This window comes from Microchirus variegatus (genome assembly GCF_963457635.1).
Source record: "Microchirus variegatus genome assembly, chromosome: 17".
NCBI lineage: Eukaryota > Metazoa > Chordata > Actinopteri > Pleuronectiformes > Soleidae > Microchirus > Microchirus variegatus.
The window spans coordinates 8,024,040-8,048,003 of NC_139818.1; the positions used below are offsets into that span (position 1 = coordinate 8,024,040).

The 23,964-nt window shown below is 40.3% G+C and overlaps 1 protein-coding gene across 1 annotated transcript; it reads left to right on the plus strand.

Moving 5' to 3' along the window:
- Positions 1–1,954: 1,954 nt before the first annotated feature.
- On the plus strand, positions 1,955–23,757 carry LOC310938846 (G protein-activated inward rectifier potassium channel 1-like; the record flags this gene model as incomplete). Its single annotated transcript, XM_083903473.1, has 3 exons — positions 1,955–2,623; positions 22,042–22,258; positions 23,081–23,757. The coding sequence occupies 3 exons, from the start codon at positions 1,955–1,957 to the stop codon at positions 23,755–23,757; spliced, it is 1,563 nt and encodes a 520-aa protein (XP_083759599.1).
- Between the last annotated feature and the right edge of the window lie 207 nt (positions 23,758–23,964).

The window sequence follows — 23,964 nt, forward strand, 5'->3', positions numbered from 1 at the left end:
ATTCCTCGCAATGCCAGGCTTTTGAGAATATGTTTTTAATGAAATTAAATGAAAAAATTGTTTGTGCATGATGATAACATTACCTAGATCAGAACTGGGCATGATGTCGACCCACATAAAGTTAATTGGAAATTAGAAAATAAAATGCATGCTTTTATTTTGAAGCCAAGTTTTTTCACCCTAAAGTTATGTACGTAACTTACGTGAGATGCTTCTCAAAGATTCAATCAAATTTTGGTTCATGCCAAAAAAAAAAAAAGCTGTGTGTTTAGTTTGTGGAGTAGAGTTTACCGTGATTAAAAAAACATTTTTTTAATTGTGTGCACATGCTGTCCACTATTGTTACGGGTTGGAACTTTGATTGAATAAACAATATAATGTTGCAGTATTTTCCGAACGAAAATACAACAATATTTTCTATTTCTCTTGTGGCCCCTTGGGAAAACTAATTGGGCTAGTTAATAGTACTGCTTTTTTCTCCTCCCTTAGAGCATAGGTAATTTGAATCACACAATTCCCCCTTAAGCATCATTAAGTCATCTACTGCTTTATTATTGCCATTGATAATAGGCCCCAAAATCAAATGTCGCTTAGGGCCCAAAAAAAGTATTGGGCGGGCCCCGATTATCATCGTCTACCTTGTGTGAACTTGACTCTACCACTAGCAGTGAGTGCATTGTACTGTGGTTCAGCCATCGACACAGCTCAGATTTACGTCCACTGCAGTAACACTAGGGGGAACCAAATAGCCATCCATCACCACAGGTAACCTACACTTTAAAAAGAATATTACAGGACAGGAACCGTGTTTTTATCACTGGGATGATGGGAAACACATTTAAAAGTATTGTTTATGGCTGATGCCATTGATAGTATCAATCAATAGTATCTCATTGCAAACTATTCCAAATTATGATTTAACATGTCATCATAATGAGCCTCTAGGTCAGGGGTCACCAACCATTCTGAGACCAAGAGCTATACCTGAAGGGTACAGAATAATATGGAGGGCTACCATAATAACATTTTATGCAATTTACCATTTAAATTATGAATATTTACGCATTAAATTGCATACACATTCCTTCCAGTGCTTACTCCTAACAATTATCACAGTTTTTATAAACGATATCAATGATATTTTACTGAGTGACCATATGGATACATGCAAGTGACGTGACGTGAGCCCGTGGGCACCGTATTGGCTGCCTGCGGGCTACCAGGTGCTCGCGTGCACCATGTTGGTGACCACTGCTCTAGGTCATAAGTGAGTAAATCTTAGTATTAGTACATAGTATCTCATATATATAGTATCTCAGAATCATGACATAGCATTTCATAATTATGACTTAGTATCTTAGTATAGCTTAGTATTAGTACTTAGTGTCTCATTATGACATGGTATCTTGGTATCTCATAAATATGACGTATATGGTTATGGGTTAGGGTTATGGTATGTAATAAATATTACTCACAATTATGACTTAGGTGTGCCTTTTATTCAGTGTCGGAAACGGGCTTCCATACCTCCACCCTCTGTGACAGAGAGCGACATTTGCAGCTCCTCCACACTCTCATTTGGAGTCACTCCCACCAGAACGCGCACTAAAGCCCATGCCATTCACATGCAGCCACAGAGGAGCAACATCTCCTGCAGCAGCGGATCCACAGCAAGGACTTTTGCTTCCCATGTGATTGCAAATGTGTTTTTTCCTCCTCTGCATGCATGGATTAAACCCGAAGAAAAAGTTGGCACCTGCTTCTCGGAGTCTGAATCATGCATTGCGCATGAATCTCTGCTCACTTACTGCGTTTAATTCATACGAGAGAAGCGCGTCTCCATCTCACAAGATGCGAGTGGCGCGTTGAGTGTTGCTGCTGCTGCTGCACGGTCTTTGGAACCAAAGTTTGCGCAAAGAGCCGCCGGCGTTCTGCGCAAGAATCCATCGCCACAATGTCAGCCATACGGAGGAAATTTGGTGAGGATTACCAGGTGGTGAACACCAACCGGGGAATGAGTTTCTCTGCCCCGGTGAAGAGGAAGAGGCAACGGTTCGTGGAGAAGAACGGCCGCTGTAACGTCCAGCACGGGAACCTCGGCGGAGAGACGAGCCGCTACATCTCGGACCTCTTCACCACGCTCGTGGATCTCAAGTGGCGCTGGAACCTGCTCATCTTCATCCTCACCTACACGGTCGCGTGGCTCGTCATGGCTTCAATGTGGTGGGTGATCGCGTACATCCGCGGCGACCTGAGCCACGCCGGCCACGACTCCTCGTATACGCCGTGCGTCGCCAACGTGTACAACTTTCCCTCCGCGTTTCTGTTCTTCATCGAGACGGAGGCGACCATCGGTTACGGGTACCGCTACATCACGGAGAAGTGCCCCGAGGGCATCATCCTCTTCCTCTTCCAGTCGCTGCTGGGGTCCATCGTGGACGCGTTCCTCATTGGCTGCATGTTCATCAAGATGTCGCAGCCGAAGAAGCGCGCGGAGACGCTCATGTTCAGCCAGGACGCGGTGATCTCGCAGCGGGACGGGAAGTTGTGCCTCATGTTCCGCGTGGGAAACCTGCGGAACAGCCACATGGTGTCCGCGCAGATCAGGTGCAAACTCATCAAGGTAGGTTATAGGTGGAGGTGGCTCCATGCCACTTTATTGTCACCAATACGTCAGGAATTCACCTATACCAGGGGTCTGCAACCTGCGGCTCTAGAGCCACATGTGGCTCTTCAGCCACTCTGCGGTTGCTCCTTGTGGCTTTAGAGATCAAGGTGACAAATAAAAGGGGTTTAATGCAATATTAAGTACACATGTGGATGTCCTGTCCATCTTTGGACCCACATACCATTTTCTCAAGTATGAACAACATACAATCCAAATGTTTGCTTAATTTAATTCAAAGTGGGTTCATTTTAATTTCAATAATTTGTCACAAACAATGAAACAATGGAAGAACTAGGTCTACATCAATATGTGTTTTATTTTTGACCCACTTTATAAGAGGTTGGGTATAAACTGAACATTTTGTAGTTCTTAAAGTCATAAATGAAAAAAAATATTGCTTTTTTATGTATTATATCTACATAAAAACCTTTATTTGTGTTATTCTCTTCCTTTTGTGGGTTGTTTTGTGGCTCCGAATGCATTTTATTTGGGTGGAGAGGCGACAAAAATGGCTCTTTTCATCCTATAGGTTGCAGACCCCTGACCTATACTAATACCAGGTGTTATTCTTACTGATATCACTTGCATTTCTCATCTAAACAACGTCAAAGTCACACACACTAGCGCCCTGAGTCACCTGCCAAGTTTGAAGGTTAAGTGTCACGTGTTAAGCTGAAAAAAGAAGAAAAAAAAAAACGTGTGTTGACACCTGGCGCTCTCCAAAACTATAAGTTTGATCTGCAGAGACCATTTAAATAAAGGAATGAAGCACAGACATGTGTCTACCTGGTCGACATGAGAGATGCAAATACAGTTAATGCACACAAGAAGCGCACAAAAATGTCATGGCACGATGGGAAAATTTAAGCCACTTTTTTACAGATGGTCAAATATCATAACTCAAATCAAAAAATTAGGACTGCATTCGTTAATCAATTATTAAACGATTACTAAATCGTCACCTATTTTGGGACTCGACTTGAGTGGTTCGAGTTTTTTAAAAATGAAAACACGCTTTATTATTTTTCAGATTCTTATATGTGAATATTTTCTGGTGTCTTTGCACCATATAACAAAAAAAAATTGAAACTGAATAATTTTGGTTTGTGAACAAAATACATTCAGGAAACTTTATAGTTTCCAGTTTTGGTAAACAGCAATCAACATTTTTCATGACTTTTTACAGAGCGAATAAGTACTTAAGATTAATCAAGAAAAACAATTGACATGTGAATCGAGTAAGAAAATAGATGTTAGTTGCAGCTCGATTCAAAAAAAATTGTGACGAGCAAAATTTAGCAAAATGTATCGACGTTTGTCGAAAAACATGTTTGGAACACTTTATATCAGAATATTGAATTGATAAACAAATAATTTCCAAGATATTTTTGATAAAGTGAGTGAGTGATTGAGTTACAAATTCAGCAAATCTGGTGCAATCACCCTGCACTCAGGGAGGAGGTGAGTCACGTAGCAGGGCGCTGGGCTCCTGCTAAGCACTGAACGATTCGGTGAACGAATCTTTTGAAAGAATCATTTTAATGAACGGATTCTAGTGATTCAGTACTCTCAAATTAACTGCAGATCCCATCACTAGCGCCACTTACAACTGTGTGTCTTTCTTTCTTTTTTCTTCTTCCTCTTTTTTTCTTCCGGTTTTTGACAGCCCTAGTTTTTCCCTTCTGTAGAAGGGAAAACATTCTTAACAATTATGAGTACATGTACATGTAGCTGCAGTGATTAACCAATTATATATAACAGTCAACTCTTTGGAACATCCACTTATTGTTTGTGTGTTTTAAAAAAACAAACCAAAAAACAGGTAAAATAAGTTCCCTGACTTTTTCCAGCTTTTTAAATAATCTTGTTTCTTTTGTCCGTGTAACAAAAAACATCCCACAACATTAAAACTGAATCGTTTTAATTCGTACACCAATCAAGACTTTTTTGGAACGTTGTCTTTTCAAGTTTTGGGAAACACCATTCAATATTTTCCCAACAAACAAATGTAATAATATTAAACTAGTGCAAAGCTCAATGCTATTGCCAAGGCTGCCTCTAACTGACAGTCACTTAATTTGTTCTAAAATTGCTCATTATGTTTTATGGGTGCAAGCATTGAGTTTCTCTGTTAATTTGCTGTGAGGTTATGGCTTCAACACAAGGCTGTGGCATAAAATGAAGTTTAATGAGTCACCGTTTTATACATTTATCCCCAGCAGCTGCAGCCGTTTCAGTGTCCACTGCCTTTACGGTCTTCTGTTTGTTTCTTTTGTCCCTTCTACCTCTTCATCTCTGAGGGTCATCACAAACTCCCAACCCCCCGATCCTCGGTCAGCAGAATAACTGTCGATGGGCTGTATATTTACCTTCAGATTCTGCTTCAACTGTCTGCACATGAGATGAATGTCCCCCAGGGAGCAGTAAGCTAGGAAAGGACATATAGATCTAATGAACCAATTCCTTTACTGAGTGAGCCACAATGAGGTAAAGACTACAGATGGATCAATACCACTTTTACTTGTCCGATACCACGAGGACTACTGATTTTGGTATCTCCACCGTGCACGTTAGGGCAGCGCAGCGGTGCCTTGGGAGCCAGCGGTATTCACGGATGATCACGCGATAATCCTGAACGGACCCGAGTTCGCGAGATCCCGCAATAGACTGTGTAGGAAACAACAACAACAACACAGCTTCTTTCATTCTCCGACGTGGAAGAACTGTTGAGCTGGTGTCATAAATGATTTTATGTTTCTCCACTTCAACAAACAGTCTCTCGTCATCCATCGTGACTCTCCGAGACCCTCTGATCAATTGACTGTTGACCTGGTAGCACTGGTTATGACGTAATGTTGGTGTGAAGTTGTGATAGGCTATATGACCTGCATATTGTGTTATATTTTGAAGTGTTTTACTTTGATTCTGTGTCAGACTTGCTGTCTGGTGCGATCTGCCCTGTTGAGCTTGACGCAATTTAGCAACGGCAACGGCAAAAATAGAACTGTTACCTATCGTTAGCACCCCGCCGTGGCTAGGCGCTTCTGGGACACTTCTGGGACGTACCGCGGCACGCTCGGTGGAAATGCTCACATTGATTAGAATGGAAGCGATCAGCAACGGCGACCACGACACTGACGCTCCGCTGCCGTAACGTGCCCGGTGGAAATCCGGGGTAACAATACCAATTATTTTTAACATTTTTAAAACCAACCCTACCTTTGTTTTTGTTTTTCTGCTATCCAATCCAGTGATTTTGGCTCGTCTTAAGAAATCAGTGCGACGCATGGCTCACATATGATGAGCCAAACAAAAAATTGGCCGCCACTTTCAGACTTGTCCAGTTAGGATCATTGGTTTTACGTCAAGATAACTAATTTCATTTTGTAATTCCCATGTTGATTGTCGACATGGTGTCACGAGTGATATAATTATCCATCATTTGCTTGCAATGAACCACACTAAGGCCTTATTGTCAAATTTAAATAATAATGTGAATGTAACAATAACCAGTCAGTTGTAAACTAACTGTAAAAAGAAGAGAATCGAGTCATGTAGTTCTGTGTTGCTCTGAAAGTCGGAAGGCAACACCTTTGTAGTAAGATGAGACCTGCTTGGTATTTCTTAGTATGGTTCACTACTAGTATGGCGTAGTGGTTAGTGCTATTGCCTTTGCAGTAAGAAGACCCGGGTTCGAGCCCTGCTTAGAGTTTGCTTGTTCTCCCCATGTGTGCGTGGGTGTTCTCCGGCTTCCTCCCACAGTCCAAAAACATGCAGATTTGGGGATTAGGACTGTATGTTTGAGAGTGTGAGTGAATGGTAAACGTTTGTCTCTATATGTGGACTGGTGTACCCTGCCTATCACTCTATGTCAGCTGAGATAGACACAGCGACCCTCTGGTGGAGGATAAAGTGGTAGATAATGGATGGATAGATGGGTCCTTTAAATGCTTAAATCCAGGATTTTCCACCACTCAATAAGGTCACATGTTGGGTGGTTTGGTTTGTTTGTCTGTTTCTCCAGTTTTTTCATGCTCTGTTTTTTTATGTGTTCTCTGTCATCTCCCCACGTCTGTGTTTCTGCTCCATGTTGTTTTTCCGGTTTCCCTCTTTATATGTTTATTTTAAGACTTTCTGTTAATTTTTGAAAACTCAGTTTGGGTCCACCCTTAACAGAGAGTGTGAGGGCTTTATTTTTAATTTTTTGTCCTTCTATTTATATTATATAAAATGTGTAACTTTCCCCACCAGCTTTGTTAAATGATTTCACTTAAATTTCAACCTTATTCACTTTTCAGTTAAAAATAGCAATGCTATTTTTTTCATGCATGAGTATACAGTAAGTAAGTGGTCAAGCAAGAGAGAGGGAGCAGTGCAGTTGTGTGCATGTGTGTGTGAACATAACTGCGTACATTATTGGTCCTCCAAGGCATGTTTTCTGCTAAGGTGGAGGAGTAAATTGCTTGTGTTGCCGCCTACAGCAACAACCTTATTTGCAGTGAATCATTGTTTGGTACCCATCAGACTTTTTAAACCCAAAAACACCTTAAAAACAACAGACAAGGCTCCTCTTTTTGGTACAAATAAGCTTGTGTTGTCCTGTTTTGCCTCTCGTTTGCATTTGGCTGGTGCAGCAGTGAAAAGAATCCCCTCTTGAACAGTGTTTTGCTGCAGCAAACTCCATTTGTTTTGTAGTATATGACAATTCACATTATAAAGAAATAATAAACATTGCTATTGAACTGGTATATCACCCAGCTTTATAAAGAAGCCAAAGATAAACCACAAATATAATATAATTTTTTTTTCATTCATCCACACTGGATAATAGTTCCAATCTCACAATTTAATATTGTGTTTCAGCTGTTTGTAACTTCTACTGCTTTAATTCTATTATGTCAGGAACAGCTGGACACATGAGGCAGGCTCAAAATATTGCAATATTACAGACAGAATATTACCTCTTTTAATTGCAGATGGGGATTTTTGCCAAAGATTAAGGCTCTGGGCTTTACACAGTACTTGGATGCCTCTAATCAGTTCTGATTCATAACAATGCAACACTGTAACAACTGCTGCAGTGCTGTTGCAGATTAGATGTATTATTCAGAAGCATGCACTGTGATTACACTACATTTACTCTGTCTTACCTTTCCATGTGAGAGAATCTCCTATGTGTTTTTCCATTTTCCATTTTAAAGTTAAAACAGTCCTTGGCTTTCTTCCACAGAGATGAGATGGTTAGATTTAGGTGATGATCCCAAACTGGGATTTCTGCCAGTAAATTATGATCATTTAAACGATTGTTAAATTTCCTTTAAAGCCATATTTGCTCATGTGCTGGTGGAAGGTCAGATGTCCGGCACGTTCCTAATTGACTTTTAAAGCGGAACTAGACCGGAAGTTCCTATTAACTAGAGCTGAAACGATTAATCGCTGAATCGATTATTAATCGATTACTAAATTAATCGCCAACTATTTCGATAATCGATTAATCGGTTTGAAGCTTTTTTCACGATTAAAACAAGATTTCCGATTGTTTCGGCTTCTTAAATGTAAATATTTTCTTAGTCTTTGCTCCACATAACAAAGAAATCATTAAAACGGAAACATTTTGGTTTGTGGACAAAACAAGACATTCAAGAACATCGTCATTTCCAGGTTTGACAAACACTGATCAATGATTTTTTAGCATTTTATGACATTTTATGGACCAACTAATTCATCGATTAATCGAGAAAATAATCGACATTTTAATCGATTACGAAAATAATCGTTAGTTGTAGCTCTACTATTAACGCTGTTTTTTTGGTGTGTATCTGCGTCATTACCTTGTTTATGAAGCCCTGACGGTTCGAAACAAACAGTTCAGCCATTGCTGAGAACGTTGTGTTTTATTGTAATCTCGGGGCTCAACGAGATCACTGAAAATCCCGTAAAAGTTACGTAAGCAGTGGTTCTCCTGAAAAACCGATCGTCCTGCTCCGGGCACTAGTCCGGGCACATCTGGTTGCATACATTGAACTGCAGAAGAAGAATAACGTCCGTTGTGGAGGTGTTTCACGAGCAACAGTGTCTTCTGACTCTGGGTCTGACTCCGATTTAAAGTCATAAAAGGGACTGCGGCGGGGAGTCGTGACGAAGCTATTTTTAAACACTGTTAAAACAATGTTTTGATAATGAGGAGCAGTGCATCCACTGTTCCAGAGGGGGGTGCTGCGCTTCTGAGAACGGATGTGCTGGATAGTACTGGCCAATCACAAGACTCTGTCTTCTGGGGGTGAAAGTTCACTCTGAAATCTCGCAGCAGAAAAACACCGTCAGAAAAGAGGATTTTCTATCGGCTCGTTTACAGCAACTAGGAGGTTTTTGACCATAAGAACAAGTTAATGTATGTAAGTAGACCTCCATAACTAACATTTATGTGCAACAGGACCACTCTATGTCACCTTTAAAGAGTGACGCGCTCAAAGCCATCCATCATGCTCAGAGGACAAATGGTGTAGAGCCGAAATTAACTTTCCAAACTTCACTTTTCATCCCATTCATATTGGGATTTTGGAATTATCGGCTGTGCTAGGACATTTTCTTATTTAAATGGGAAATGTGCACGTCTGGTTGCTTTTTTTGCCCTTTCTCTACACTCTTAGAAATAAGGGTTCCAAAAGGGTCTTTCTACAAGGGCTGAGGTTCTACCTGGAACCATTTGCTTCTGAAAAACCCTGAAAAAAGATAGGGGTTTTTCAAGGGTTCTTGGTAACACTAATGGTTCCAGTAAGAACCATTTTGATCCAGCGAACCCTTTTAAACCCCTTTCCTGAATGAAGGGTTTTAAAAGGGTTCTTGGTGGAACCCTCCCAAAAAGGGTTCTCCAATGAGGACATGCCGAAGAACCTTATACGGTTCTACTTAGCATTTTTATTATATATTAAGAGTGTACGAAGCTCCCCCGACAGTTTCGAGTACACATTTTTACGACGCACTATCATCCATTGTCTACCACTTTTTTTTCAACAGAGCTGACGAACACAAGCTGTAGAACCATGCAGGTCAGCATCCGTTTTACCATTCAAAAAAGGCTGTTGTTCAATTTAAATGGTCTTCACTCGTCATGATCACCACTCACAGCATGCTTTGCACTAAAGTTTTTGCTATTCACCCATTCATTCTTGCACACTCGCTCTACCACTGAGCTACCGTTGCCCATAGCCACTTCACTTTGGTGTGGGGGATTCCAGTCAGAAACGTCTTAGATATAGCAGAAACCATATTTTTTAAGATATCACAGACTTCAACTGGTGTATATTTTGGGAAATAAGCCATTTGTTAAGTGGCTAAATGTTTTCTTATTTTTATATTTTGTTCCTGCTGGAAGTCATGTCCACATTATGGCTGGGATGTCAACCACAAAGAACAGCAAACGTGTAAATGACTTAATGATAACAAAAATAGTTGGCATCCAATTTAGCACTTAAAAATAATAATAAATAATAAAAATAAATAAAAATAATGATTAATAATCAAGTGTTGCAGCCCTGGACTGCACTGTTGAAAAGACTACAGCATGTCATGCAGGATATATAACAGTAGCTTTGGTAAATATGTGCCACATTTAACTGTGTCTTCAAAGAACATAAAAAGTGTTGTATAAAAGTGCTGTTGTAGAGTCCATAAACTGTGTCATTGACGGGTCACACTGTACAGTGGGACATTGTTGAGTAACAGACTCTAAATCACTCTGTTGTACTGTACCAGCACTTAGGAAACAATAGCCTGCGTTCAGGTAACACACAGCTCAAGGTCACTATCACATAGCGTGGCCATGTACTCAGTTGAGTGGAGAAATGAAGCATGCTGCAGTAAATCCTAATGACGGAGCTGTGCAAATGCACTGTGGCGTGCTACCTGCTATCAATCATCAGGGACTGGGGCTGTAAATTCGTACAGGATCTGAAAACTCTTAATCAGAATAATAAACACACAAAACACAGATACACTAGTTGCAAGAAAATGAGTTTTTTGTTGTTTTAAATAGATTTTATAATAAATCGAACCACATTCATTACCAAGAATGTCACCTACATTATTTTTATATGTGTGGTTTTATTGAAATTCTGATGCATAATCATAATGGCACCTGTTGCCAGAACTCATTTAGATGTCGTCAAAAGAATGGGGAGTGCTGCAATTTAATTACATAGGTCATTATTTTAGTGCAGTTAGACTGCTGTTGTGTCAAGAGTCACTATTTTAATGTAAGGAGTGATGGAGTAGGCAATTCTCAGTATAACCTTGAATGCCTATTAATATTAATGTACCTTTCATTAATAAACCAAACAAATACAGTGTTGCTCTGACCCCTGCACTGCCGACAGAGTATGAGTTCAGAATAGGAAATAACAGTTTAAACCATGAATGGGGTTAGGCCTTTAAATATCTAATTTCAGTGATTGGCAGAACAATAATTGCAGACTCAAAATCCACATTTGTTAGTTTTGTTTATTTTCAGAAGGCTTTTGATCTGGTTCATAGAGATTTACTTGTCTTAAAACCTTTAAAAGCAATGGTGGATGGTAGATTTGTACATTATTTATGCGAATGACCCTATTCTTACAAAGGTTTTGGTTGCTTAAAACCTACCTGGAGTGCTTTCACAGACCACCAAGGGGCCACAGCCATTGGAAATCCCTACTTTAGTTTATCTAATATATAGTATATATAAGTGGAATTGTCATACTTGACCCATTTCATAAAGTAGAATGTAGCAGGACTTTCTTTTGCATGGACACAAACCCACAAGTTACACAAGCCGCGTTTCCACCAACTGAAACGGTTCACTTTGGTATGGTACACTATGTATTTGTTGGTGTTTCCATTATGAGTAGTACCAAAATAATCAGCCTGAACCTTTTCATTCTTTGGCACCATTCCCTTGGGAACCAGAAGGTGTGGTACGGTCAAGGTGGAGCCTAACTCCACCCATCCGCAGTCTATGCTCATACAAAGCTTGACTTCTTGTTGAGACAGCCACAAACCCAGCAGGAAACACAGAGCTGCTGGATGTCATCCATTGTATTCTGTTGTGTCACGTTCAAATAGTCGTTAGTTTTTTGTACCGGTACGTTCACAGTCCACACTCTACCTACCAGTCTGAACCAGGGCTTTACCATTCCAAACCGTACGATGATGGAAACACAGCAATAGAGGCAAGATGATGGAGGTGATTGAGACCTGCAGAGGGGACATTTACCCTGTTGTAAATTCATGTACCTTCAAAATAATCTTGCAGATGTTACTTAAAGGTGAAGTAAGTAGTTTATAGTGACATCTAGAGGAGAGGCTGAAATTTACAACAACAAACTGCTCCTCTGCTCACCCCCTCCCTTCCCTGAGCGATACGGTATCCTCAGCCGGTCAAATGTCGTCCTCGTCGTCTTTCTCCATGTCAGCAGATGAGGTTCAAGTATTTATTCAGACAACGAGAGGGAGAGGGCAAGGACGAGGGACAGCTCTTCGTGGCCGCGGTAGAGCTATCAGAAGCCGGCGAGGGAGAGGGTGAGCTACCGCGGCCGTAGCAGACGAAGAGGAGAGAGTGGAGGCGGGACTTTCGCTACAAGTAAAGCGACGCTTGATTTGTTCTCTCAGGTTTGTCTATACAGGCTCCAGTAGAAACATGGCGTCTCGCTGCCAACAGTGGCAATGCAACAGCGGCCCGTGACCATGTTATTTTACATGACTTTTTGAAACACTACGAAAATGAAACAAAAACTATTATACAACGACTAGACAATGCAGGAGCACATAATATGTATAAAAAGGTGGATTTTGGGTTATATAAACCCATAAATACTACACAGTGTCCCTTTAAATGTTGTAATCCTACTGTGTTTTGTTTTAAGGACAGTATGAATTTAGTGACAGAAAGAGGACAACAAAAAAGTCCATCAGCATCATGTAAAATGCATTGCCCTAAATGAAAGTGTTTTGCTTAACTCAAAAAAAAATGTTTGTCTTTGGTGTTATGTGTGTTGCCTCTGCTGACTGTGGTGTGGCTGCTCTCCTCATTGTTTCACTCTCAGCATGTTGTTTAGGACGCTCTCTTTTTGCTGAAAACTTTGTTTTGCCGTCTGACGTGTGCACTGTTGTTTGTTGTTGGAACTTCCATGGCGCTGCATGCAGTTCACTGTGATTGGTTGACTGATGTTTCTCTAGGGCGGGCACGAAGAGAACTAGCCAATAGTGTGAAGAAAGTGGATCACTGCATCTCTGCAGACTGAGTGACAGCTGGCCAGTGCTCATTAATGTCAACAGAAGCTTGTCACAGCAGGTTGGTCAACAGCAGGAGATAATTGATAAGGGCTAGTGGTAGCAGATAGACGAGCAAGGATGCAGGCGATCAGCTAGACAGACATGTCAGAGTCACATCTGCCACTGTCTCACTCTGAAGGACAAGCAAAGGGATGAGGAAATAAGGATGAACAAAAAGACAGTGGAGTAGTCGTGGTGAGAGATTGGAGGGGTTCAAATGTTACATGTGGGTTTTGTTTGATGTCCAGCTGTAAGTTCAAAGGCTCCAGATGAACACATGAGGCACATAGAGGTACACAGTAATTAAAGACACAAGGACAAATGTGTAAACACACACTTGCAAGTACAAAGTATTTTTATACTTTAGACAGTGCACAACAGAACAAAATTAAGTCTGAGGGCGCTTTCACACCACTAGTTCCATTATTTGATCCGCACCAGGCAATACAATTGTGATTATGTAACATATGACTCCAGTGTGGTCCGCTTTCACACCAGCAAACGAACCAAAATTGGCCCGATTGACGTTTCATCAATGTGTATATATCTTCCGGTAGAAAAGCGCCAATTTTGACTCACTATGGAGCAACACGTTCGCACATTGCTACTTGCTCTGATCTTCGTTTATTACATTCTCTGTATTGGCCATTTTTGGTAAAATATCCAATTTGAGAATGAGTCGCGGCTGCGTCTGGAGAACAATCTGCTGATGCACTGGAGTCGGCGAAGACATATAGCGCTTCATTTCAGACAGAGGAGACGCGCTGTTTTCATGAATGTGGTCGTGCTAACTATGAGATGAAGATTGCTCCAAAGACCTACAAGGTAGGCTATGTCCATGGCATTTACTGCAGAATATGGTTTGGACCCAAGTTTGTGTTCTCACCAGACGGACCGCACCAGAGTCTTTTGGTGCGGAGTCAAGCGGACCGAGACCACCTCTTTTTGGCGGTCTCAGTCTGCTTGATTTCGTGCGGACCCGAGTGCGATTGATGCTTTCACACCAACGAAAACGAAACAAACTAGAGTTTTTGGTTCGAATGGATCGTTTGGTGCGCACCAACTGCTGCGCCCTCAATGGCTCCAACTTTGTGCAGAATAAATTGGTAGGTTCAAAAGAATACATGCAGTATATAATATACAAAAATAAGAGTATACACATATATTGCACAGTAAAAAATAATAAAAAAAACTATAATCTTAGAATGAAAAAGGTGTAGGCTGAAACAGTAGCTTATTACGCCTACTATTTATTCACAAATTTAATCAGCAAATAATAATTGGCAAACCTGAAGCTGAAGTCAAGAACAAACATTGATAAAAAAAAAAGTAAGACAGTTTTCTACAAAGCAATCAACCAATATATCTCAAAAAAATATATCTGATCCTTATAATGCCCCCGGTGAGTATGGAAAAATCCTGAGAGGACATCATACGACATCTTCATCTTCCAGATTAACTTCCCTTCATTTTACTCCTGAGAGCCACTGAAAGTTTATGAGAGCCTGGATGGAAACAAATGGATGCAATCTGGCTTCGTGACAAATTCTACTCTACTGGGTACTGTTGTTGATGCTGCTATGCAGACAAACTCTTGGTAAATCTAGTCTGAGTCCATGATTTACCAGGAGCTAGCGATGAAGTCTGTCACTCCGTCTTCTAGTCATTGTGAGCATGTTTCATAGCAGTGATTCACCTTCACCATCTCTCTGGAGCTGTGGGTAAAATGCTCTCCTGTTAGCCTGTTTACGACTGTTTCAGCAAAACATCTCTCTATCCACCATCTTTATTTTTATGATGAAAACAGTCATCAAAGGCAGGAGTTATTGTCTGATTTATGTGTTGTCTATACATCTATAGATTCCTGCCATAGGGGGTGATCTCTGTTGTGTGACTTCAGCTAGTGGAGATCTATAGACATTGTTTTCCAGTGTAGGGAAATACCGAATCTGGACTGATGTGCAGTCCAGTTAGGGCTGGGGCATACGGATAAAAAAATCAAAAATCAATTGGTCATACTTTTATCATAATAATATGAGAATTCAATAATAATGAGTTTCAAAACCAGAGTGCCGTACGCTTATTAGGAGCAATTTAAGATTACAAAAGAAAAGTGTACAAATGCAAGAAAGGTAAGTATAGCTTCAAGTAATTGATTTATAATTTATAATTTACAATTTATAATGTATAATTTATGAATTGAGTAATTGTTCCAGCATCATTTTATCACCCAGCCCAGTCACATGAATTTTAAACATTACCCTTTAGTCACTGAACCTGTTCCCATAGATCTTTTTTCCCATTTAACTTTCTGTCTCCCTCAAGGTTCAAGAACTGTGATGAGATGTCTTATTTTTTTTGTTTATGTGTTTCCATTTGGGTTTATAAATGCACAAACCCATAATGTACACAAAAGCACAGCGATGGAAGCACACCTTGTGATGGTTTTGAGCCAAAAAGTTGTCCTCACAACCTGAAGACACACACAAAGAAAGTGAGAGAGAAAGAAAGAGAGAGAGAGGGGATGGAGTGAATCACCAGGGGAAGGCCCCCTGCTTTTACTCAAAGTGAATCTCAGGTGACTTGGTATATCAAGCACTCTATCAGATCTTCTTCTAAAGGTCTTTAATTTCCCCTTGTGGCATGGAGCGTTAACGGGCAGAGAGAGTGAGCAAAAACACTCAAAGCTTTTAACGTGTTAAAACCCTTCAGTGTGTCAAGCTGCTCTCTCCTTATACGGCACAAGAATCTTTTTTTTTTTTTTTTTTTTTTGCCACAACACGCAAACAGCAGCTGGAAAAAGCAGCAGCTCAACTCTTACAAGTGGAACAGCTCCGCTATGAAAATGGGTTTCCGGTCTCATTGACGTGCACGAGCACTGCTGACAAATGGGAGCCTGGTCTGCTGCATTTCAACGACAATTTACGCGTTTATAACCTCTCAGGTGACATCAGTGATTTAACATATGCAGCAGATACATGACAGGCTCTTAAAAAATGATTTGGGGGATCAGAGCAGCGATCAACTCTAATGTGGGAGAATCAATTGCAGCACATAGACTTGCATACAAAAATATGCTACTCGTACTGTATATAAATAAATACTTATAAATCTAATTTTTCAACAGTCTTGACAAATGGCACTGCTGCAGGACGTGGCAACAAGCTGATAATGAATAAATATAGCGAGACTTAACTATTACATGGAAATGTAAGAGAGAAACATTTTTTAAATAACTGATGGAGCATCAATCAGAATTATAACAACAATAAATGAATATGAACATAAAGGCACATAATCACAATTGATTGATACAGTGTGCCTGTGTGCACCATGTTACTTATAACATTAGAATATTGATTTATATTTTTTTATCAGTTTATTTAAAAGGGATGGTGGTCAGCGCCAAAAGTAGTTATAAGCTAATTTACGTTTCCCCAAAGCAGAGAATGACTAATAATAAATAAATAAATATAAATTATACAATTACATAAAGGGGGTTAACAGGAAGGTATACATGCACATTTTGGTTCACTCTATCAGAGCAATTTGAAGATGTATTTTTTTTTGAAAAATTATAAATATGCGTGATGCAGTGTTGATGCAGTCAATCAGCAACAAAGAAAACTACAAAGACTATCTTTGACTAAGATCCCAAAGACAATCACTTGTCCAGAAGCAGAGTGTGCTGCAAATCAATAAAGGGGACGCCATAGGCGAAACAGCTCTTAAAGGTTGCCCTCCCATCCAAATGTGTGAATAGTTTTCTGTCTTAGCTAAAGTTTTGAACCACTATTTACTATAACTTTTGCCAAATAGCAAAAACCAGTCTTTAATGACCTGAAATTTATCATCATATGTATTCCTATAATAATAATAATAAGCTTTATTCATTCCAAATAAATCATTGCCAGACTCAGGGTTGGGACTCACAGATATTTTTTTCCCCAGCCTTTTACTTAAGATTCATATCTTTTAGAAACATGACATGCATAAATTAATAAAGTTGTGATTAATTTATCAAACATAGCTCCTAAAAATGTCTAGTATTCAAAATACTATCATGTAGCAGAGAAATTAAATAGTTTTATATTTCAAAATGTTATACATAGTGAACAAATTTGTTCGTTATCGTGAATTTGGTTGCAGCAATTTTTCATCCATAAAAAGTGGTTCCTCATATGAAAAGTTTGGGAAACAAGTCATCTATGCAAACAAAGAAGAGAGGCTCTGCCTACATACTACTACTACAACCTATATATTACTACAAACTTAATATAACACTTTCAATCATCTGTATTTATAGAAACCTTAGCACCTTAGGTACAACTCGACAATGCCCCTTCTGGTGTGTGGTCACCATAGTTCCCTGAGGAAGTGAAGCAGGGCTAGAAACATGCATTTAACTTTTCACTAGTCAACAAAGTTTATGTCGTTTTTGTCAGGCTTCCTTCTTGTTCAGAACACCAGGTGATGAGATGATGACGTAGAATGAGACTCCGTGACACAAGACATTTACCAAACAAAGAGATCTTTATTCTGTAACAAGTCAAGTGTCAATTCCAAGCTCTGCAGTTGCTCGGGAGTGCCTCAGCCAAAATCCTAAGAAGCACTAACTTCTCCTGAGCAAAGCCACACTTAATAAAGGTTACCTGCTCCTCCTACCTCTTCCTATGCCCTTGGTTAGCCATTCGACCTCCAGTCTCCTCTAGGGAGCACATCAAAGGACAAATGCCAGGACCAATGCCTAACCTACACCTCCACTTTATGGTCAACCGATGATTCATCTGAGCAGTACCTGCTCAGACAAAATCTACAGACATCTGTCGTAAAACTTAATTGTAGGGTATTGTAAACCCCAGTTTACAGAGCATGTGAACCCACGGAATTATAGTAACATATTTGCTGTGTTAAAGTGTCTAATACACTTCATTTACATCCAGTGGACAGAGTTTGTCATGGAGAAAGTTTTTTGTACTTTTCTTTGTCGATGCAGCTGCAATACAACTCAGAAATTCTGATGTCACGGAGTGTTCCTGAAGAGGGAACGCCCCCGACTACTGATTTTTATATTCGGAAACTCAGAGCAACCTTTTGGTGCACAATTTTGATGGTACGATGATACAAGGATTCTGAGATACTCTATTCATTGCAAGATAATATATCATTACAACTAAATAATTTTGGTGTGTGGACAAAACAAAACATTTGAGAACATCATCATTTCCAGGTTTGATATGTCAGACATATTTGATCGAAACCGCTTTCTGATATAAAACCCTAACCCTAACCTGAAACAAATAATTGGCTTCCAATGCCCTAACCTATTATCTTAGAGCAGAGGTTCTCAAAGTTTTGACGCCTGAGGGCCAATTTAGGAACCCAACCTTGGACCAAACCATTCCACTCGACAATATATGTTCACCAACACACTTGGAAGGGAAGAGGTGAGGGATATTCAGCGGCAACACATAACTTCACCAGTGTGGTGAGTGACACTTTGCCTCATCGACACGAGACAGATCTCTACGCACAGACGTCTTCCTGAGAAATGTCACACTCCTCTGTCCTCAGCATCACTGTGAATCTCAATGACAGTCTGTTTGCCATCTGTGGACCAAAGGGCCAGGGAAATGACTCATGGACGTTTACATGAAGTGACAGGGAGAATTATGTGATTTGAGTCAGGGAGGAAAGTAACTTGGTGTCAGTTATAAATGTAATCTACGCTGACAAAGGATTTAGATTGACGGAGATAGTGGTGATGATTTCTGCCCCATGCTTAAGTCTACAAGTCTTAATAATATGACTTACACAGTCTTCTACAACTGTAAACTGAAGTTTGTTTACTGCTCACGCTCAAGCACCAAAGTCCATAGAGGAAATCATCATTTTTAGCTTGCAGGGGACACAGGACCTGCTGATACTGCTTTGAAGTTGGTGGAGGTAGCAGTGCATCAACACCTCCTGTGCACTGTGATGTAAAATCGATATGTTTTTCTATGGAATTTAGTGCAGACGAGAGCAGTTTACAGACTTAATTTTCCGGTCAGAAAGGCCATATGATAAAAGATAAAAGTAGATAAAAAAGACATTGCAGACTTGCACAGGTCCAGAAATCACTTTTTCATTGTGTCCCTGTGTGAAGCCATGTTTTCAGGGAGAACAACGATCCATGTCTCAAGCTTGTCCAACCTTTTTTCCCCCTCATCTTATTCATTTGTATTGTCCGTGGATTTTAATGGGCTTTAGCCTCCTGGGGGTAACAAACACATGTTCCTTTGTTAATCATTCTTGATGTAACAACTGGAGCAAGAGACTTGTATTTGACATGACAAGAGCGTATTATGAGCTCTAACGTTCCATTTTCCACTTCCTTGAGCCACCCCTCCTAATTCCATCTTTTAACAACTATTTTACTTGATTACAGTGGTTCTCATCTTCACTGGGCTTCTCAAGAGGGAGTACTAGTGTCCATAATCTAATGATACTTGTTATTGGGGGCAGGCCAGAGTTTTTAAGTACCTCAATGTTCTCGCAACAAGGAGATGCACTGAGGAAATGAACACGACCTAATAATATAAATCTAAGTGATGCTCGTAATGTCTGCGGACAGACAACGCTATTATGTTTTCCAATACGATGTGTGCCATTCTATGCACAGAGAACACAGCCACTTTTATTTTTTACTTTTATGCAAACTACCGGAAACATTTCATTTGTACATTCTGTAAAGGAAATAACATTTTGAACATTAGGCCTAACGGTTTCATTTGATTCTCTCTTCATTCTCTCGGGGAAGAGATTGGGTTAGTGGTGGTGGATAAAAAGTCTGCCAAGCAACAGACCAGAGCTTAAGGCTCCATCCATACTATTACATTTTAGTTTAAAAACAGTTCTTAGATAAACACAATGTGAGAGGTGAGATTTTAGTTCTAATTTTGAGTAAACTGTGTCCATACTCACTGCTCTGTTTCCATTATGGTATAGTTCGGTTTCGGCCCTGGGTCAGACTTATGTTTTGACTGAGAACAGTACCTCATAGTGTGACATCGTACCAGTGTGACGACATCGATTGACGGCATCGAAACGGACAACAACAGAGGACATCCAGCAGCTCTTTTTTCCTGCTCAGTTTATGGCTGTTTGTTTTGTTTTACAGCCAGTCTAGCTCCACACTAACCACACCATAGTACAGTGCATATTTTTTTACGTACCGTTTACCGTTCTTCTTAAAGGGACACTGTGTAGTATTTATGGGTTTATATGACCCAACATCCACTTTTGTATACATATTATGTGCTCCTGCATTGTCTAGTCGCTGTATAATAGTTTTTGTTTCATTTGAGTAGTGTTTCAAAAAGTCATGTAAAATAACACGGTCGCGGGCCGCTTTTTGCTTATTGCCACGACGCCATGTTTCTAGAGGAGCCTGTATAGACAAACCCGAGAGAACAAATCAAGCGCCGAGACGAGGCTGAGAGCGGATCTTTTTAGGTGTTTAGAATGGAGGAGCACACGTATTTTACAGCGGATAAAAGAACACCAGTACCTGACTGTACGCCCGCACCACGGAGAAAGACGACAACGACGACATTTGACCGGCTGAGGATACCGTAGCGCTCAGGGAAGGGAGGGGGTGAGCAGAGGAGCAGTTCATTGTTGTAAATTTCAGCCTCTCCTCTAGATGTCACTATAAACTACTTACTTCACCTTTAATACACCTAAAACCTAAATTTTATGACCAGAAAGAACAGGAAGTTTATTATTTTTTGTTTGCTTAGTTTCAGAGAGTATTTCTTACAAGAAAGAACAATTATTAAAAGTAGACTGATTTTTGAAAAAGATGTGAAACTGAAAGTTTTTTTAAACAGATTTGACTGGGTGTGTATTCCACTGTGTGTGTGTGTTCCACTATCTATGACTATATGAAAAAAAAATACCTTATGTCCAGATATTCCTTAGTGAGTGTGAGTGTGTGTGCTTTAATCAAAATCATATTCAACCCCCCCTTACATTTCAAATGACCTTCTCAAAGCCAATGCTCCTATGCAGTTACATTTTCATCATCTGCAAACTGCAAATAATCCTGAAGAGATAACAGAGCGAACTCTTGTCCTACTGGACAGTGAAGTGGGTCTTGTCCTCTACACGCCATCCTCTGGGTCATAAAATCCCTGTAGCCACAAGGAAGATAGCAGTATCAATTTTACATTTGAGCCTGGTTTATTTTTCTCATTAAGATGAACCACATTTTGAATGTGAATGTGTCATTTTTGTGTGTGTGAGTGTGGTTGTAAGAGTTAATAACACTGATCCCCATACCAAGAATCATTTTGAGACACACTGACATGGCTGTCAGGGGCAACAGATTTCAGCCTTTATGGAACACTTATCCAATAAAATGAATGCCAGCTTAAGTCGTTATCTCAAGAATATGTTTGCCTAAAGTTTGTTTTGCGTTGTTTACCTTTTACTCCCCACGCCAAAGTCCATGGAGAAAATGAGCAATTTTACATCCTGGCACACTGCAGTTGCTGCTCCACTGCAGCTTCCGTCACAATGTGTGATACAGCATATTGTGACTTTGGTGTTTGCAATTCTTTGTTTCGATTTAACAAAGTGACACAAACTTACCAAGCTCTGCAGCAGTAGACCAGCAGCTCCTGTGTTCCCAATAGTTAAAAAAAATGATTTTCTCTATGGACTTTGGTGAAGAGGAGATAGTGGTTAACTAACTTCCATTTACAGACAGAAAAAGTTGTCTACTAGTAAGATAAAGTCACAAACATATTCTTAAGACATCCCAGACTTAGGCAGGAGTAGAATTTATTTGATGAGCCTTTTCTTAAGTGGACAAAATCTGTATATCCTAGTGTCCTAGCAGTGCAGTCACAGCTGACTTCTCTGACTATGTCAGCACCTCATACAGTCACACTTCAAAAAACCTTAACTATCCCCTAAACTCTGTGCTTCGACCTAACCATGGTACAGCAAATTGAAGGAATTATCACTTGCAATTAAAAACATAGATTTTACATTTTAATCTTAATTTGTGTTTCCAGTCCCGTCAGACACCGGAGGGCGAGTTCCTGCCACTGGACCAGTGTGAACTGGATGTGGGTTTCGGGACAGGGGCGGATCAGCTCTTCCTGGTGTCGCCTCTTACCATCTGTCACGAGATCAACAACAAGAGCCCGTTCTTCGATCTGTCGCAGCGTTCTCTCATGAACGAGCAGTTTGAGATCGTCGTCATCCTTGAGGGCATTGTGGAAACCACAGGTGAGCAAATCCTATGTATATATATATATATTTTTTTTTTTTTCATCCTAACATAGCCTAAGGCATAGAGCTTTTCTCACTCATATGAAAAAAATAATTCTTTAAATATTTAACAGAAGCTCTAATCTGTCAGTCCCCTTTTTCCCCTTGAAAGGATTATACCGTTGTTACTCCCGTCTGCCAGTTTGTCCTTTTTTTTATTGAATTTAAAAGCCCACTTTCTACAGATTTGTCTGTAATATCTGTGTCTGTGTTTTGTCATTTTCCTGTCTCTACTTGAAATATTCCTCAAGACAAGGGCAGAGCAATATCATGTCAATACATCATGACATGAGACAAGATATCATTATATCGTGATACGGCATCTGTCATGTCATTTCCTGGTTTCAAAGGCTGCTTGAGCACTGATATTTAAGCATTTAGTTCAAATATTTAATTCAATATTGATCAATACATCGATTCCACATTTAATTGTATAAGAAAAATCAATGTGTTCTTAAAATTTAAACCAAATTTGTTGTTGTATGTTTCTTTTATATCTCTGTCTTAATTGAACATTAAAAAGCCAAAAAACTATTCACACATTAACAACTGTATTTATAGATCATGAACAGTTAGAATACTGAAAATACCGTATTTGTATGGTTAATATTACAATATTAACGGTTTATCCTCACTTTCCCGCGAGAACATGCATTTAAAAAGAAAGGTATTCATGAGCTCAGATCACAGCTTTACAAGGATACTGGGCTATTATTTATAAACTTTTTAAAACCTTATTATTTAGAAGCTTCACACTCATGTCTCATCTCTCCATCCAAGGTATGACATGCCAGGCGAGGACATCCTACACTGAGGACGAAGTCTTGTGGGGTCATCGCTTCCTCCCTGTCATGTCACTGGAAGAGGGTTTCTTTCGTGTGGACTACTCCCAGTTCCACAACACCTTTGAGGTCCCTACTCCGCCTTACAGCGTCAAAGAGCAGGAGGAGACGTCTCCGCTGACCTCGCCCCATCCTCTGCCCGTCGCTCCCACCCCCACCTCTCCTCTGCTGGGTAACAGTGGCCGCGGGGGGCGCAGGGAAAGGCTCCTGTCAGCAGACTACGCAGACCACGTGGAGAACCACCATGCCTCCAGGCTGCCCAGCAAACTTCAGCGCATGAGCTCAACGAAGGAGGAGAACTTGTGGAGGGGGTTGAAAACAGGTGTGGCCTTGCCTGGAGGGAAGGCCTCCAGCACCGGAGACCTGCCGCTGAGTATTCAGCGGTTGAGGTCCAGCTCCATCCCAATAGTGAGGCAAGGACATGCAGAGGAGCAGGTCCAGCTGTTGTCCTTGGATGGAAATGCAGAGGAGATTGAGGTAGAGAAGCACAGACTTCCAGCAGCCGTTAGCACCATCGCTGCTGTGAAAACAACACTCATCCAGATCCCTCTGGTCGGGAGTCGACTCGAGGACAACCTGCCCCCTAAACTGCGCAAAATGAATGCTGATCGTTAACTTCTTCTCAGACTTAAATTAATCAGGCTTTAAGGGCATTTGTATGTAAATAAGGAGTACTGTGATCTATTGATTTATTTTTTTGCAAACTCTCTCCAGTATTTATATTTACTTTCAGGCTCTCTACAGGTTTGTCCGTTTCTGCAAGAAAGAACGACAACGCCAATAAAGCCATCCATCCGCTCATACTGTGAGTCATATTTGATA